The sequence below is a fragment of the Schistocerca americana genome, chromosome 7 (assembly GCF_021461395.2).
Source record: "Schistocerca americana isolate TAMUIC-IGC-003095 chromosome 7, iqSchAmer2.1, whole genome shotgun sequence".
In the NCBI taxonomy this organism is placed as follows: Eukaryota; Metazoa; Arthropoda; class Insecta; order Orthoptera; family Acrididae; genus Schistocerca; species Schistocerca americana.
The window spans coordinates 57,366,084-57,385,371 of record NC_060125.1 but is presented as its reverse complement, the minus strand read 5'-3'; the positions used below and the strand labels follow the sequence as shown (position 1 = coordinate 57,385,371).

General features: G+C 42.3%; 1 protein-coding gene across 1 annotated transcript in view; it reads right to left on the bottom strand.

Moving 5' to 3' along the window:
* LOC124622697 (clotting factor C-like) overlaps nt 1-19,288 on the bottom strand; it is a 66,263-nt gene that overhangs the window by 35,877 nt on the left and 11,098 nt on the right. Inside the window, exon 2 of the mRNA XM_047148487.1 lies at nt 6,622-6,795. Coding sequence (XP_047004443.1) covers nt 6,622-6,795 — 174 coding nt within the window. The remainder of the gene's footprint in view (nt 1-6,621; nt 6,796-19,288) is intronic.

Below are 19,288 nucleotides of genomic sequence, written 5' to 3'. Positions count from 1 at the left end.
AGGTATTTAGAGATTCCAGGAATTTTACTAGGTCAGCCTCACCATGAGCCCATATGGCAAAAATGTCATCAATATATCTAAGCCAAACAAGGGGTTGAACTTATGGATTCCAGGAAACCCCCCTCCAAGCAATCCATGAAAAGGTTGGCATAGGAAGGAGCCATTCTGGTTCCCATGGCTGTACCCCTGACCTGTTTGCATGTCTGCCACTCAAAGGTGAAGTAACTATTGGTAAGTATAAAGCTGATTACGGTGAGCAAGAAGAATGTCACAGGTTTGGAATCAGATGGTGCTGACTGTGGAAATGTTATGCAGGAGACAGACCTTGTACATGGGGGATGTTGGTATACAGGGGGATGGCATCAATGGTGACAAGTAAGGTGTGTGGCACTAGTGGGACGGGTACAGATATCAGATGATCTAGGAAATGGTTGATATCTTTAATATAGGAGGGAAGTCTTTGTTCTATGGGTTCCAAGTGTTAATCAACTAAGGCAGATAAACATTCAGTGGGTCCCCAAGCCAGCAATTATAGGGTGGCCAGTATGATTGGGTTTATGGATCTTAGGCAGAAGGTGGGGGTGCGTGGTTTGGGTGGGGTGAAAATTTCTATGGATTGAGGTGTAAGTCCTCATTAGGGCATGAGATTTTTAGGAGGGATTGCAGGTCAGTTTGAATCACAGATGGCATCTTTATGGCAGACACTGTATGTAGACCGAGGTGTCAGACAGCTGGTGTAGACCTTCACTGACATACCCCTGTCAGTCAAGCACCACAGTGGTAGATCCTTTGTCTGCTGGGAGGATAATGCTGGATCAGCTTTTGGGATATCTAGGGCTTGGGGTTCTGCAGAGGTCATGTTAGTGTCATGTTGTAGGGACCTGAGGAAGGGTTGTGAAGGAATGCTGGATGTGAGGAATTCTTGGATTGCTTATAAGGATGATTTTGAGGTAATGGAGGTGGATAAAGGTGGGATTGTGCTCTGAATTGTTCAAGGCAGGGCTCAATGTCAGAGTTCCTGTTAGAACAGTTCTTGAATTGTGTTGCAAAGTGATATTTACAGTTAATATTACTTGTCAAGAAAAGTAGGTCCTTCATCAGAGCAACATGGTTAAATTCCAGTTTAGAGCTGAAAGTGTGAGCTTTGGATATTACAGGTAATTCAGAGAGGAAGAGTGCTTTAGGCGGGAGGCTGTGAACACTGTACTGTTGTGACTGGTTCTTGTGATTATTAGTAATTATTGGTCTGGTAGGCAGTGGTGAAAACTGGGATGTTAAGAAGGCTGGCCAAGCTGGGTTTGTATGAGAGGAATGTTGGTCGATGGTGTGGCTGTTTGGGGAGCTGCAGATGAACAGGAATGGAAATACCACTGTTGAGATAGTTTAAGAGAAGGTGGGGGTAGCCTTCTGACGTAAAATCTGGCATGTTGTTGCAGTCTGAAGTTGGTTTGGTGGATGATACCATCAAGGTGAGAGGCAGATAACTGCAGATTTTGTAGGAGGACAGAAGTCTGGTGGTGTGGAAACGGGCAGATGAGGAATGCAGGTCACAGATTAGTCAGATAAGAGCAAGAGATCACTGTATTTGAAACTGTAAAAGAGCCTGGTGTAGAGTAGAATTACATCCAGAAACAGGGACTTTCAACGTTAGCTCTTTGGGAGTAACTCCAAGTGACAAGCAGTTTTCAGGAAACAGAATGTGTAGCCTTAATTTTGACAGTGCAAAAGCATGTTTTTGAAAAGAGTGGATGTAATGCGTGATGGGGTGCATCATGGCAAGAGAGGACAGTTTTGAGTGTTAGGAATGGTGGAAATGGCAAAAAGAGAGGCAGAGGGTGGAAAAAGGTAGAAAAACTGAAGAAAAGCAAAGAAAAAATTCGAAGAAATCAGAAAAACTTGTATGAAAATTTAGAGAATAGGCAATGGTTAATAGAGGCAATGAGTGGGCAAGAATTTCTCACCAGAAAAGTATGATTGGGAAAGAAAAAATGATTGCAAAAGTCATGAAAGGAGACAAAATTTTAAAAACTGAGCAAACAGAAAGAGGAAGTCATAGAAGAAAATGTAAACTACTTTGCTTGGCAAGTAATGTAAGAGGTGGCACTAAAAGTGGATCAGAGCAGTTTGGTGAAAAACAAATAAAGAAAATATGAAAGAATTGTGTATAAACAAGGTATGTGGAGGGTGGGGAAACAAAACAGCTGTCAGATTTGCAAATAAATTGGAAAAAGATGATCAGCAGAAGGCCCTGCAGTTTAGTGAACTGCAAACAGATTGTTATAAGCAAATTCATATCAACAGCAGAATTGCTATGTGCAAATTTGCAAATAACTATGGGCCCGTCTATGTGCATGGAAATTGGTAGTAGAAAAGATGTAGGTGCAAAGTGTTGAGGAAAATGGGTAGTACAGATAAATAAATGATCTGACTACCAGCACATAAGGTAGAAAGCAGATGACAGTTTTAACAAAACAGATGACGATAAAGACTGACAAGAGGGTTACATAAGAAGGAATGATGGCCACATGGGCCAATATGACACCAAAAATAATCACTTATTGACAATATAATGTAACTGGATAGATAAAAAAATCTACTCGTCAAGCGGTGGCAAGAGGCACAGGCACAAATAAGTTTAACTTGCACAAGCTTTCAGAGCAAGGTGGTTCCTTCTTCCAGTGGAAGAGTTGAAGGGGAAGGAAGAGGATTGAAGGAAAAGAACTGGACAGGTTTAGGAAAAGGGGTATGGTTCAGAAAAGTCACCCAGAACTCCAGTTCCTGTAATGCTGATACAGAAGGAGTTACTGTGAAGTAAGTCCAAATGGTTTGGCGAGAATTAAGAGCATATTGTAGCGCTAGTTCCCTCTTGCAGTGTTCTGAGAAATGACACATCATATACCAGCTGTGATGTACACACTGTTCGGCCTTTTACATCGGCATGACTACCACCCAGGTATCAGTCGGGATGAATGAGCAGAGGGTGTATACCAGCAACATACAGTACCCTGTTGAAGAACTTCATCTACAACATGGCAGTCATAACCTCTGTGCTGTTTCACCACTTGTGCCATATGGATTTTCCCCCCAGTCACCAGTTTCACAGAGCACCACAGGTGGGAGCTAGCACTACAACATACCCTTGGTTCTCACCACCCACCTAGGCTTAATTTATGTTAATTCCTTCCATATCAGCATTTCTTCACAGTAACTACTCATTTCTTCACTTCATTTCAGTTTTCTACATTTTTCATTTTCTGACCTGTCTATTTTTTGCTGTCTCCCCTCCCAACTGTCTTATATACAATGCACTTAGATTTTCACTCTAATTAAGTCATACATGATGCTTTAGTAGTAGTCTCTGTCTTGCATATTACCCAGTCTTCCACCTTCAAGCTTTCAGGTTTTCAAATCCCATCTGGAGCAGTCCCCCAATCTTTCCTTGTAATCCTGTCCTGTAAATATCCCCTGATCTGGGGTTCTGGGTGACTTTTTCGAACTGTATTCCTTTTTCTAAACTTATCCAGTCCTTTCCTTTCACCCTTCTCCCTTACTCCTAACCTCTTTAGCTGTAAGAAGGAGGTGCTGGCTCCGAAAACTTTCATAAGTTAAACCTTTTCATGTGTGTGTTCTCCTGCTGCCACTTGGTGAGTAGATTTTTTTATCGATCCAATTACTTCTTTAAAATCAGATTGTCTGCAGAGAAGAAGCTTGCAGATGCCTCAATAAAGACGATGACACAATCATCGGAGCACTGTTGTCAATTAGTGGGAGTGAAGAACCTGACAGTCACCACCATTAAAATAAGAAGACTGCTGTAGGCAGGACATGTGGTCAGAATGGACGAAGACAGAACATGTTAGAGGAGTTTTTATGGCAAGGGTGGAGGCAGGTTACGGAAGGTACATCCCAGAATGAGATGGATGGATGGACTTGAAGAAGACATGTAAAAGCTGAGTGTCAGAAGATCAAGACAGAAAACCATGGACCAGATAGAATGGTAGGATATTGTGATGCAGGCCAAGACCCTTCAAGTGCTGTATAGCCGAGAAGTAGTAGTAGTAGTAGTAGTAGTAGTAGTAGTAGTAGTAGTGGAGGTCTAATCAAGAAATTGTGTAGTTTTGAGACATATTTTATGACTGCAATTTGTGATTCACTTCAAAAATTCTGTGTCATAAGCAAGCAATAACAAGCATGGACGTTGCCACTATTCTCAAGTTGTACAATTCCTTGGTTTCTTGGAAGTGAATGAGATTTGGAGTTTTCAATAATCTAGGTGAGAAAAAATTTGAATCTCTTTGGAATAGGATATGAAGTTTTCAATACTCTAGGTTAGAAAAAAATTTTAATCTCTCTGTAATATTGCTAAAATTAAACAAAGTTAAGCTCAGTATAAGAAAAGCAATCCGAAAAACAATTCTTTGATGAATCTGAGTCACATCTTAAACAAGTTAATGAATCGGATGTGATGCAGATATCTTTCCTTTTGATTTTTGATAAATTTATTGAAGAACTGAATAAGAAAGATTATTTTTATAAGGGCTTAAGTAAACTATTTATGTGTCAGTCAGACTGACACAGCAGAGTCCACTTGAAATCCAGGAAGCATCATCCAGGTTCACCAAGTCTGTTAGCGAAGAATCTTAATTTTCACGTTGTGATTTAATAGCAGCCAATGCAGGGTTCCAGGCTGTGCTCGGTTGAAATCCCGTATCCTTGTTGATGAGATTATCTGCTGTACTAATATGTATTGCTTCCTTGATGACACAGTCCCAGAAAGATGATGCTGGGGATAAGACTTCTGTCTTTTCATAAATCATAGGATGTCCTGTATTCAGGCAGTGTTCCACAATTGCTGACTTTTCCGGTTGACAAAGGCATGTATGATGCTGATGTTCATCGCAGTGTTCTTGTACTGTGCGGCATGTCTGGCCTATATACTGCTGCCACACACTGACGAGGAATCTTGTACACACCACATTTTCTCAGTCCATGGTCATCCTTAACCGAACCCTACAGGTTTCTCAGTTTTGCAGATGGCTGAAAAACACACTTAATCTTCTGATTCTTGACAACATGGCACCAAAATACAGCAGAAAGGCCAAAGTGGTGAGTGTCTTCGTATTTTCATTCTGCTCCATAGATTGAACTCACCTGGGCCTGAATGCATTACGTATCTGTCTCTCAGAATAACCATATTTGTCGGAGCACTGTCTTCAAATGTTGTAATTCACTCGATAGGTTCTCAGGATCAGGTACCACATACAGGTTGTTTGTTGCGTCCATATTTAATTCAGTAAAAGCACAATTACAGTGTTTGCCTTTATATTCATTGTATGAAACTTAATTAAGTTTTTTATTAGTAATTCTTATATAAAAAAAGACACACACACACACACACACACACACACACACACACACACACACACACACACACACACACACCTTGTTTTCTAAAGGGCTTCAATGTGCCAGTACTCTGACAAAGCATATATTCAGAGGACTGAAGTTATGATATGAAACACATTAGCTATGGGCTTCAGCTGAAAATGACTCAATACGGTATGGTTAGTATGGTGCTTTCTGGCGGTGTTGCGCTTGTGAAGTACAATGCAATCTTGCATCTTACTGGCCATGCTCCTCACCACAAAGCAGAAGTCTGGCTTTTCTTATTCTGTCTTTCACACTGTGAAACACTGTAGGATGTGAAATTCTATGTTGTGCTGTCACAAATCTTGGCCAGCGACCCATCCATGAACACATTCACACCCCACGTGTTGATGGCTCAAGGATGCAACTGGACTAGGCATTGCAGACATACCAGCCACTAATGACTACAGTTCTGAGATAATAAATTGGTTGTTCACCATCAAAGCAAGAGGAAGGGAGGAAGGAAGCAACTAGAAGAAGAGGTACAAATATATGTACTGCAGAAAGTAAAGTTGCTATTAATGATGAAAGTGCAGAACGCACACAGGAAGTAACCAGTTTCAATCATTCACACATTTCCCCCATGTTTTTTGTGTCTCTATCCAGGGTATGTAGAATATTTTCAATTCTCACCCTTTGTTCCTACTTCATATTCCCTCTCTCTTCTGATGAACTGATTTATGAACTGCAGAATCTACAAAATTAATCATGTGATTTTCATTCTCATCTTATTTTATGTATGTCATCCTTATTTCTGGTGGCATTCTTTTTTTCGGCAATTTGTAACCACATACTTCTCTCCTGCCACAAATATTCAAATGTATGAGACCCATTTTAAAGAAATTTACTTACAGTGTCACTGTTAAATTAGGAAAATGCATACAGATGCAGTGACCTGAATACACAAATGAAGGCAAAACATAGAGTGACAGCACAAAATAAATAAATAGTTTTAGAATGTTGAGTACATTATCAGCAAACAGACAAATTTGTGAATTTCTGGGAAAGAGTATGCTGTGGTTACACATGTTTAATCAATTTGGGAGTATGCCTAAAGACACTTTTAGTTTAAACTTGAGTCATTCTACAGTTCTAAGTGTGGTATTCTAAAAGAAATATTTTTAGGTAAACTAACAGAAAAGAAATTAAATATGTGACAAATAAAGACTGAAAATGATAGGGAAATATACTCACAGAGCCAGTATTTCCATTGATTAGCTGTTTGTCATATTTTCTTTCCAGATCTACACAAGCTGGTCTCACAAAATCTGAGATTGTTATTTCAGTTTTCAAGACTATTATAGCAATATCATCTGCATAATTTCGGAAACTTCCTTGGTATGTATCTTTTATAACAATTGACTCTACCTGAAAATTGATCATATATTATTACTTAACTGGGTCAAAGGATAATTCAGTCAAGGAAGTTAAAAAATTCGGGTACAGAATCGCAAGCCAGTACTTACCTTCCGTGATATGAGATGTATAGTATTAGTCCAGTAGGGTTAAACCTAAAAATTAGACAAATCAGAAATAATTGCTACAAAAGGTTTTATTGTTTTAATGGCTTCATTTGTGGCACAATATGACTATCCTAGGTTTTCCCCCTTGGCGGAGTTGTGGAAAAGTGGTGGGGGGCAAAAATATACCCAAAAAAGAGGTATTTTTTCAGTTTTGTGATTATATCTCGTAAATGACTGACAATTTAAAAAACATAGTGGAATTAAAAATTGTAGGGCACGAGATTGTACATTGAATGAGACCATCTGCATATTTTTTGGACCACCCGTTTCCATACTAGTGCTATTCAAAATTGGACCAATTTTACATGTTCATGAAAAATTTTCGTTTTAACCTCTGTTTTTTGGTAATATCGTTGAAACTAACCCATCTATCAATAAAGTGGTTCATACAAATGATATAGAGGAATAAATTCTGCATTTGATGAGACCAAAAATGAATTGGACCACCCATTTCTGTACGGCTAAGTTTGTACTTTCATTGCTATGCATGTGAGGTATTTCACATTTACAAATATAGGTCTCTAGATCAGTTTTATGCAGAGAAATCAAAAATAACATAATCATGAGTAAAGATTGAAAAAAATTAAAAAACTATTCAAAGTCAGGGGTAAATTCTGTGACAAGAAATTTAAGGTCAGCTTTGGCATTCCTTATTAAACGGCAATGCCTTTTTGTACCTTATTGTTCTGCCTTTGTGTATATGTTCTGCCTGGCAAGCCAGTCTAATAATGACAAAAGAGTATCTTTTGTAATCCCTAAGGTAATCGTCTAGAAAGTTACCTTCAAAAACTCAGAACCCTACATATGGCCAAATTTGGAGGTAAATATATTTATATAGGTAAACTCTGATTTTAATTTAAAATGCACCATTTGGAAGAGCAGCTTTTGCTTCACTAGAATATTGTCCATAATGTGAGTGTGCAGTTACCAGGTGGCAGCATCCTTTGTCTGCCCACTAGGCGACACAGTTTATTGCTCTCTAGTGGCGCCTGGCGCAGAGACAGGTGTGGCCCAGGTAAAAGTTTTTTCTGGCCGTGTCTTGCCAGTTCCCACCTTTCTTCCGGGGTGGACGCACGCCAAACGATGCTGTTATTTACCCATAGAGAATGACATGCCACATGGTGATAAGTGCTGGTGTTTCACATGACCACAACGTGCGATGTGCAGGGTGCCACGACGTCAACGTGCCTCACACCCGCGCCGCGACACATTCTCCTCGGGCCACCTCCGACGCACTTATGCATCACGCTTATTTCAAGGCTTGAAGATGAAGGCTTCTCAGTAAAGCAAGCTAATCAAGACACAGACCATCTAATTGTTGCCACAGCACTCGAGGTATCACAGGAACATGAGAAAGTTGTGGTTGTTGGTGAGGATACGGACTTTCTAATCATGCTCAATGCCCTAGCCACACCTCCAGCAAATATATATTTCTTGAAACCTGGAGGAGGAAAGACCTCATCAAAAGCATTTGGTTCCAGCAGTTTCAAATTGGCAAACAACATCAGAAGGCCATTCATATTTCTCCACGCCATAAGTGGATGTGACACAACTTCAGCACTCTTCGGTCAGGGCAAGAAGGAGGTGGTCAATCTACTGGTCAAAAATAAATATCTTGTGGAAGATATCAAACCTTTCTTAGAGCAAGACACTCAAACTGAAGCTATTGTCGAAGCTGCCCTCTGATTTTTAACAACCCACTATGGAGGTACGGCAGGAGACACTTTAGACAAATTGCGATTGGACCTGTTTTCCAAAGCGATTGTGAAATCCAGATTCACCCTAGCACCCCTACCACCAACATTGGAAGCAGCTCACCAGCATTGCTTGAGGACCTACTTACAAGTACAAATGTGGATAGGACACCAGATGGAACCACTCCTCTGGGGATGGCAGGCCTCAGAGTTTGGTCTTGGCCCCGTTCCTACCTCCAAAGAACGAGTTCCACAGTCTCTTCTCTCAACAATTTCCAGCAAATGCAACAAGGGCTATGCAGGTAGTTGTGGGTATCGGAAAGCTGGTGTTAATTGCTCATTAATTTATGTCAACAGCAAGGTGAACTCATACACTAACTGTTGTGACAGTGCCACGAGATTTAAAAGTGCCGCTACGTCAGTACGTGAACATGCCGATAGAGGCGCTCCGCAGCTCGGCCGAGCGCGGGGGCGCCACCTGGCTATGAACGGCGCCGGCCGCATGTCACGGCACGGAAGTCGAATGACAGATGCGGAGTTAATAGCATGTAACCTGCTATTGTTTCTACTTTTGTATATCCACGCAATTTATTAGTGATTAAAGGTTATAGCACTTTTTGGCGACGAGTTCGGAAATTTTTTTTCCTGCGTTGTGGAATTGTGTGTTCATGTCGGGGCAGACATACAACAGCTTATGCAAGCGCTCACCAAACAACAAACACAGCTGACGGCTGCTATTCAGGCGTTGTCGACGTCGCTTACTCATCGTCTGTCTTCCTCTTCTCCGCCTCCGTTCCCTCCTTACGACGAGGCCGCTGAAGACTGGGAGGATTATGAGAAGCGTTTGCGGCAACACTTCTTGGCTTTCGGCGTTGTCGAAGCTCCTATGTGTAAGTCGTTATTTCTCTCTTGGATTTCCCCACAGATCTATCAGCTGCTATCTCAGTTAGCCCCTCTGCGGGAACCTGCCTCTCTGTCCTTCCAAGAAATGTGTGACTTATTGTCTAACTAATACCGAAAAAACACCCACATCACTGCCGCCCGCGTGGCGTTCTACCGGTGTCGTAAACAGCCCCATCAAGCTTACCGGGCTTGGGCGGCGGAACTACACGGTCTGAGTAGGAAATGTCAGTTTGTCACGGACACTCATCATGAGTCTCATGCTGATTCAATGGTTCGGGACGCTATTCTATGGCTTGCTCCTGATAAAGAAGTTTGGCAACATGCCTTACAACTGTCAAACCCGTCGTTGTCGGAAGTTCTCAGCATCGCTCAATCTTTTGAAGTGTCTCACACTGCTGGTACGCAAATAGACGCGTGGTGTGATGTGGGCGCTGTACAGACCACTTTCGACGCGGACAATTTGCCTGTTTCACAGGGGAACGAAGATGTGGCGGCAGTTTGCTCGCATAAACAACGTCGCATTGGGCCGCAACGCTCGCAGCGAAAACAGTAACCACAGAAGCAGGTTCATTCCGCACTTCCTTCTTGTCCACGTTGTTTTGTACAGCATGACAGGGTCGCATGTCCAAAACGTTGGGCCACGTGTAATTCATGTAGAAAAAGAGGCCACATTGCTTCTGTGTGTCAGTGCCCTAAAGTTCCTGTCGACGAGGACGAGGCATTGGACATGGATGTTAACTGTGTGCTTTCTCAAACAAATAAGTTGTTTGTTACTGTTTGTGTTCTGGATAAAGACATTCGCATGCAAGTGGACACTGGCTCTGCAGTAACTCTCATTAATTCTCGCACGTATTTGGAGTTGGGCTCCCCTCCCTTGTCTCCCGTTACGCGAAATCTGCGAACTTATAATAAGCAGACAATTCCTATCGTTGGCCAGTTTGATGCTTCCACTACCTACAAGTCTGTTGCTAAGCCCCTCACGTTTTATGTGGTGGATCATGCTGGCACGGAAAACCTGTTCGGTTATGATGCTTTCCAGTTGTTCGGGTTCTCCATTGATGATGATGTGCACCTCATATCTGAGGATATTCCGTATCAACAGCTGGATGGATTGTGTTCTGAATTCTCGTCCGTGTTCTCTGCTGGTCTGGGTCATGCCAAGGATTTTGAAGCCCACATTACTCTTAAACCTACAGCTTGCCCAAAGTTTTTCCGGGCACACCCTATTCCGGCAGCGTTGCGTGCACCTGTCAAGGCTGAGATAGACAGGTTAACAGCTTCAGGGATTCTCCTTCCTGTTACCTCCAGCGAATTGGCATCGCCAATCGTGGTGGTTTCTAAACCAAACGGGAGTCTGCGATTGTGTGGTGATTTTAAAGCCACCGTCAATGCTCAGAGCCTCATTGACACTTATCCTCTTCCCCGTCCTGAGGAGTTATTTACCAAGCTCGCTGGGGGCCAGTTCTTTTCCAAACTTGACTTATCGGAGGTGTACCATCAGTTGCTGTTGGATGCGTCTTCCAAGGAATTTCTCGTCATCAACACTCCTTGTAGGTTGTATCAGTACCAGCGGTTACCATTTGGCGTCGCTAGCGCGCCGGCCATTTTTCAGCGGTTTTTGGAACAGCTCACAGCTTCCGTTCCTGGCTGCATCAACTACCTGGATGACATTGTTGCCACGGGGGCCTCCACTGAGGAGCACCTTCACAATTTGCGTTCACTGTTTCGGGTTCTGCATTCGGCTGGGTTGAAGTGCAATCTGGACAAGTCACAATTCTTCCAACCCTCCATTGTTTATCTTGGTTTCCACTTGTCCCGTGAGGGTATACGGCCTCTACGACAGCACGTTGCGGCCATTACCACTCTACCCCGGCTGTCTATGGTCAAATAACTTCAGGCGTTTCTAGGCAAGATTGCTTATTATCACAAATTCATTCCATCCGCGGCGGCGGTGGCTCATCTTCTGCATCAGCTGTTACGCAAAAACGTTCCTTTCTGTTGGTCCGACGAGTGTGAGCAGGCTTTTGTCTGCCTGAAGGCTCATTTGCAGTCGGCGCCTTGTCTTGCCACATTCTGTCCAGGTCAGCACTTGGTTCTGGCGACTGATGCGTCACAGTATGGCCTAGGGGCTGTTCTCGCCCATCGGTATGAGGATGGGTCGGAACGAGCAATCGCCTATGCTTCCAAGACCCTCAACGATGCCCAACAGCGTTACTCTCAAATCGAAAAGGAGGCACTAGCTATCATTTATGCTCTAAAAAAGTTCAGCGTTTTTTTGTATGGTTCTAAGTTTCATCTCATCACCGACCACAAGACGCTGGTCTCTCTGTTCAGCCCCTCGGCGTCACTTTCAGATAAGGCAGCTCACCGCCTGCAACGTTGGGCCTTATACTTCTCTCGTTTTCACTATGAGATTCACTATCGCCCCACGGCCCAGCACGCCAAAGCTGACGCGTTGTCGCGTTTGCCGATGGGCCCCGACCCGGTTTTTGATCGAGATGAACTACTCTGTTTCCACATTGATGAGGAAGAACGTCGTGCGGTTGAAGGTTTTCCACTTACAGGTTCACAGGTCGCATCAGCTACTGCGCGGGACCCGGTCCTGCGTCAGGTGATCGGTTTTGTTCAACGGGGTTGGCCGGACAGGACCAAGGGCCGGGCATTGGATCGCCTTCGCAACTACCATGCCTTGCGCCTTCATCTGTCTGTTTGTGAGGGTGTTGTTCTTCTGGCCACGGATGGCGCATCTCCACGGGTCGTGGTGCCAGCCTCTCTTCGCAACAATGTTCTCAAACTATTGCAGGAAGGCCATTGGGGGATTTCTCAGACTAAGTCCCTGGCCCGCAGGCACGTTTATTGGCCCGGTATTGATTCGGACATCGCCCACATGGTCGCTGCGTGTGGTCAGTGTGCTCAACAATTGGCTGCACCTCGTACAATGCTCTCTCCGTGTCCTGATCCGGCGCAGGCGTGGGAACGGGTGCACGCTGACTTTGCCGGCCCCTTCCTCGGCACTTATTGGCTATTGTTGATTGACGCCTTCTCAAAGTTTCTGTTTGTTGTTCGATGTCCGTCGCCCACCACTGCGGTGACGACGCTGGCTTTGTCCAAAATCTTTGCGCTAGAAGGTCTTCCATCCACGATTGTCATGGACAATGGCCCTCAGTTCTCTCGCAGGCCTTCCGTGATTTTTGTACTGGACAAGGGATTCATCATGTTACAGCACCGCCCTTCCATCCGCAATCGAATGGGGAGGTCGAGCGCCTTGTCTGCACTTTCAAAAGCCAGATGAAAAAATTCCTTAGCGATTTTTCCACAGATGACGCTCTGCTGCAATTTCTGAGTTCTTATCACTTCACGCCTCTGGGTGATCGCAGCCCTGCTGAACTCTTGCATGGCCGCCAACCGCGCACCCTACTGCATCTGCTTCACCCTGTCAGGCCTTGTGCTGTGTCCCCTAGTGCGGGAAAATACTCGGTGGGTGCCGACGTGTGGGCACGAGGGTATGGACCTCGCCCTAAATGGATTCCAGGGATGGTCGAGGCTCTTCGCGGCCGCCGGCTATGTGAAATTCGTACGGACGACGGCATGGTTGTTCGCCATTACGACCAAATGCACCCACGAGTGGTGGCCACGCCGGTGCCACTGCCCCTTCTTTCGCCTCCACCAGCCCGGGAAGCCAGTCCTGTCGCTGCTACCGATCTTCTGTGCGTGTTGCTGCAGCCGACGTCGCTACCGCTTCCGAGTACGCCGGAACCGGCCCCAGTCACCACGCCGCCTTCTCCGGGACCCATCTCGCTGGAGCACACCCCCAGGTCCACGACACCTATGGATGCTGCTCCGGAGTTTTCACCCATCATCTCGTCCAGGAGGCACGTTCCATGCGCAAGCTTCCGTCCTGGACATTTTCGACCATACTCTCGTGTTTCTCCGCGGGATCTTCTCGGGGCCTCCCAAGAGGTCATGGATGTCTCCGCACTGTCCGTGTCTCCAAGGAAGTGAGTGTTTTTTTTCAAGGGGGGAAAAGTGTTGTGACAGTGCCACGAGATTTAAAAGTGCCGCTACGTCAGTACGCGAACACACCGATAGAGGCGCTCCACAGCTCGGCCGAGCGCGGGAGCGCCACCTGGCTACGAACGGCGCCGGCCGCATGTCACAGCATGGCAGTCGAATGACAGATACGGAGTTAATAGCATGTAACCCACTATTGTTTCTACTTTTGTATATTCACGCAATTTATTAGTGATTAAAGGTTATAACACTAACTCCCTCCAACTAGATGAAACTGATGAACCGGATGTTGACAAAGACCTGGACTGTATATATGAGGTGACAAAAATTACTGACTTTGAGGAGCCGAGTGATGGGGTATCGGACTTAGAAATTACAGACTTTGAGGAGCCGAGTGGAGCAATGACAGTCAAACATCGATGTATGTGAAATTTGTGTACATACCTACTTTCACCCTTCTCATCTCATACATTTAAGTAAAATTTTGGAATTATGAAATATAATAACCACTACTTAATTTCAAGGAGTGTCTCTCCCTCTTCCTGCCTCCTTCATATCAGTTGAATGGGTATAACTATATTATATCAAGGGTTAAGAATGGAGACCACATATCTGACGAAAGACAAATTTTACAGGGGAGCTAAAAAACAAATTTTTAATAAAAATTTTGATTGCTTTAATATTCTTATTTAGAGCATAATTATTTATTACTCTCAGGTTGTGCATTGTCTTTTATGCATCATTCTGTTATAACATATATTTTTTTCGCTTACAAGTTTTTTTGAGCTAGGGCTTTTTCTGACATCTGTCAGATACAAGGTCTCAGTTCTTAACCCTCCATAAATGAAAAATGTTTTTGATATTATTTTTCAAATTTTACAAAATTTTAATATTGTATTCTATAAGTACAAGACAATGGGTTGCTATAGTTCTGTATCAAAAAGAGTATACATAATAATTACTGAAGAACTACATTTGAAATTGTCTTCATTGATGATGAGAAATGGTCCGACATTAATGAGGAGCTGTACAAAAATGGGTGGTCCAATAAGTTCACTTTTGGTTTCATTGAATGCAGAATTTATCCCTCCATCTCTTTTTTATGAATGACATTACTGATATGTGCATTAGTTTCAATGATATTACCAAGAAATAGAGGCTAAAATGAAAATTTTTCATGAACATGTAAAATTGGTCGAATTTTGAAGAGCATTAGTACGGAAACATGCGGTCCAAAAAATACGCGGATGGTCTCATTCAATGTAGAATTTCATGGCCTACAATTTTTAGTTCCACTATGTTTTCGATATTCTGAATCATTTACAAGATGTAATCACAAAACCGAAAAAATACCTCTTTTTCGGGTACATTTTTGCCCCCCCCCCCCCCCCCCCCCCCAATTTTCCACAACTCCACCAAGGGGGAAAACCTACGATAGTCATACTGGGACAGAAATGAAGCCATTAAAACAATAAAACCTTTTGTAGCAATTATTTCCAATCTGAATGCTAATTCTACTGGACTATATGGCTGATAGACAGATATAATAGTAAAAGTGATATACTGCCTAATTTTCAGAATTAACAGTTCCTCAAGTGTACTGAGGATGAGGTTAGACAAAATAATAGAGGAGTTGTTGGTCAGAGTCAATAAGAGAGGATGACTAGATTAGCACTGTGTGAGCTTCAGTCCTGAAACGATAAGGGAATAGTGTTAAGTAAAGGTAGATTAGGGGGAAGAGAGACTAATGCAATTCAAAATCAAGACAGAAAAACTCCTCTTCTATCTAATTTACATTTTGTTCTTCCTCCTCCTGTATTACTCTGAACTGCTGCAGGCCATGATTACCGATATACCACCTTAGACCCACTCTCTTCAACACCACCTCTTTCATCTTCGTCTGTGCTCAGGCACACTACAAGTGGCTCCCTCTCATTGTAGGGTCTGAGTGATATGACTTCCTTTTAACCTTTGAAATATATATCTCTCTCCCACCCAATGAAGGAACTATTAGTTTCAAAAGCAAGCTAATATGTCCCTTTTACTTTTGTATTTGCCTATCTGCAGCACTACACATTTCAACTCCTTCGAGGTAAGTACTGGCCAGCAGTTCTGTCTTGTACTTTATCATATGTTGGTTACTTACAACAGAATAAAAAATGGATTTCTGTAAGAATAACACATTAAACGAGCACCTATGTCCACTTTCCACTGTAACTTATGGAACATATTGACATATGTTCCAACATTAGACATTTATGTATGATGTAGCATATTCAGATATTTCACATAACTTGAGTTCGATGTAAGGTTATTTCAAGTTCATCTAACAATTCATCCAAATTATAATGTTCAGTAAACAAAACTACTTCAGCCTCAATGTTTCTCACTCTTCCAAAGAATGTGAGAAAATCTGCAGTTGATGACCTCCTGCCACACCCACTTCTGACTGCTGCCTCCCACATACATTTGTTTCTGTCTCATTGAAAGTTCCTCTCTTTTTTCCCACCTCTCTTTCATATGGCAGCAGTGCATGTAACTTGCTGACAACAAATTTTTCCAAAAATCAGATAACAAATCCTGAGGTTTATTTTTTTCTGTGTCACTGCTTTTGATGCAAAGCAGCATAGCATTTTTTGTGTGGAGTCATGCTTATGTTTAGTATTTCACAAACTAAGAGTCCAAAAATTCCAGACACACTCCTCTGCCTCATAAAAAGTGACAAATTCATGACTTTTGCTTCCTGTACACCCTATTTTTTTCAAAAGAACACATGTAAAGACAACATGCAATACTGCAGATACAGTAAAAACAAACACTAGCACTGCATAGTGCCATTTAGTGGTAGCTGGCCAGGAACAACGATCCTTTAATCCGCACTGACGCTGCCACAGAACACTTTCTTTCTTTTGATAAGTTGTTGACAACATGTTGCAAACATCAGTTTTCTAGTACTAGCCACATACAAGTTTGCAGAACATGCTTTGAACTCAGTATAAATGTGTCTTTAATAAGCCATGGTGACAAAATTAATCTTAGACCGGTTTACTCCATACTCATGAAGGAAATCATTGCAATCTATAAAAAGAATTCAGTAGCACAAGATTAGCAAAATGTAAACAGTACCTTTTTTTCAATTTTTTCCTTCTAATGTCTATTTCTGCATTTTTTTAAAAATAATTTCCCATAACTCTGTAATTAAAGTGAAAAATCCTTCACAGTTACAGGCAATCTGTAAAGTTGGCAGCTCTCCAAAATAATTTTTGTTCCCCTGTCTTGTGCATACAAAAATAGATCACATTTCCAGATGTATTAGCAAGCTATACATAGCTGTCTGTGAGCTAAGTATGGATTTTTCAGCTGTAGTTCACACACTTTTTATGATTGGCCATGTTCTTTGTCAAAGGATATTGTAAATCTGAGTCACATATGAAACAGCAAACATTTGATTTGAATGGTATATCTGTCTAAACTATTGGGATATGTGGCAACAGTACATTTTCTCCTATAAATTTTCCATTTAAAATTTTAACTTCAATGATATAGTTCATAATATATTTTTCACTGAAAGCCTGGTACCATTACGAAGTCATGGTGGATTTATGCTTTGGAGAAGAATGAGAAATATGTCAATTTTTTATATTAAGATGTGTGGTGGATGCCTTGCAAATCAAGTGAATTCAGTAATTCAGTTGGGTAACTGACAACTTCATCTCAAGTCATTTCAGTATCAATAGACTGATAGCTGTTACTTCACATGATATTTCATTTTGCGTACTGAAAGTGATGACACTAAAACTGTTTATCGCACTTAGCCACAGAGGATTATTGTAATTCTGTGTGATACTTAAGAAAATTTTGTGAAGCAGTTCATTTGTGGTTGCTGTGATTTTACAGAAGTATGTTGGCAATGTGATACATTGTGTATATTCATCAATTGTCATTTTTCTTTTCCCAGTATCCAACAATTGTTTATCAAAATGTTCAGTGAATGTATCATGCTACTGTTCTACTTACATATTGACCTTCATAGTCAGTCTGATGACTTGAGACTTGCCTCAAGTTCATCAATGGTCTCTGAATGCAGTATAACAGGTAGAACTTGTCGAAAGTCACTGGACAATAAAGTGAATGTGCCACTAAAAAAACTGTTCATTACCTCTCAAATCTTAGTGTACGGTGAATAGCTTCCAATGCTTTTTTGTGCTGCACAATAATACATTTGTCCCGTGTGAGTTGACATGATTGGAGTATTTTATCGATCGAGAATTTTTTTTGATACTGGGTCAGCCTTACTGCAGAAATGAACGGCAGGGCTACCATTAAAGACAGCACAAACCATGCAGCACACAGCATCCACTGTCAAGCAGATTTACCATTAGGTCAGAGAGAGAGTGTACATGTTTTTGGAACATACAGGTGCTCAATGGAGAGGTCACTGGCACTCTTATCGAATGAGGATAAAATTACAAAAATGTTATCACACAATGGGCAGGAAACCTGTAAAATGACACTCGTGCACTTGTTCCCACCTCCATCATATTGACCAGACAATCACTCTTGTACACGTCTTATGTTAATGGAGAAAGGGTGAAAGATGCTATACTTGGGATTAAAACAGAAATAAAATGATAGAGGCACTAAAAGAAAAGTGCAAGGTAATGTGATTCGCTGGCCACAAAAAATGGGTGAGGAAGTCAACCTGGTTCACACGTTAAATACAACTCTCAAAAACTTTCAGAAACATATTGGCCAAATCATGAAACCTTAAAACCCTCACCACATTTGTTTGAATGTTACTTTAAATGGAGGGCAGACCTGTCGCAAATCTGCTGCTGCCCAGTGGTCAGAAAATAAAATAGTCTAACAAAATGTGGTATACTGATCTGTAAGCCACAAACACTACGCATTGCAGGGTCCTCTCACTGGAGTAAGAAGACATGCATCATATGGCTGTGGAGTGAGGAGGACCTTGTTCCATTGATGTGGCTGGAAGGAGGTATGCCACAGCAGCATTGTGGGCTTTACTTAACAGAGCTTATTGTCTGTCACTTCCATAAACTCATCTTCCCACTGACACAAGACACTATATCCCAACAGCAAGGTGATACCACGCATGGGGATGGCACATCAAATTAACAGAGCATTGCAACATACCTCCTTAGCTGCTACATCTGCCGTTTCATTTCCTGCAATACCCATGTGCCCTGGCACCCAGCAGAAAGACACCATCTTCTCCAGCTATTGTAAATGAAGAAGGGCATCCTGGATATTTTGGACTACCTTATCTGCTGGGTGGAAGCATTGAGAGTGAAGAACATTCTGAGAATCAGAACAGAGAATGAATTACTATTCCAATCACATCTCATCTGCTAAAGTGCCCACAGGAGCACATAAAATTCCACATCAAAGACAGTAAGCCATGAGGCAGTCAGACCTTGAGGGCATGATCATGGAAAAGAGTCCTGATTTGACCCATCCATAAAGACAGCTGTACAGGTATGGTGCTCAGTTAAAATGTCATTAAATAATGTATTAAAAACATATGCAGGAGTGCAGCCTCTCCTGTATTCACTACATCTAAAATTAGTCTGCAGTAACCAAGGTGGCAGGCAGTTAAAACACTGGATTTGGTGTTGTACTTCCTCCACGTCAAGTGACTCCAGCACATACCAAATGGCCTTGTTGCTCATGGACAATTGGAGAAAAAGACATGCCAGAGGTGAAAAA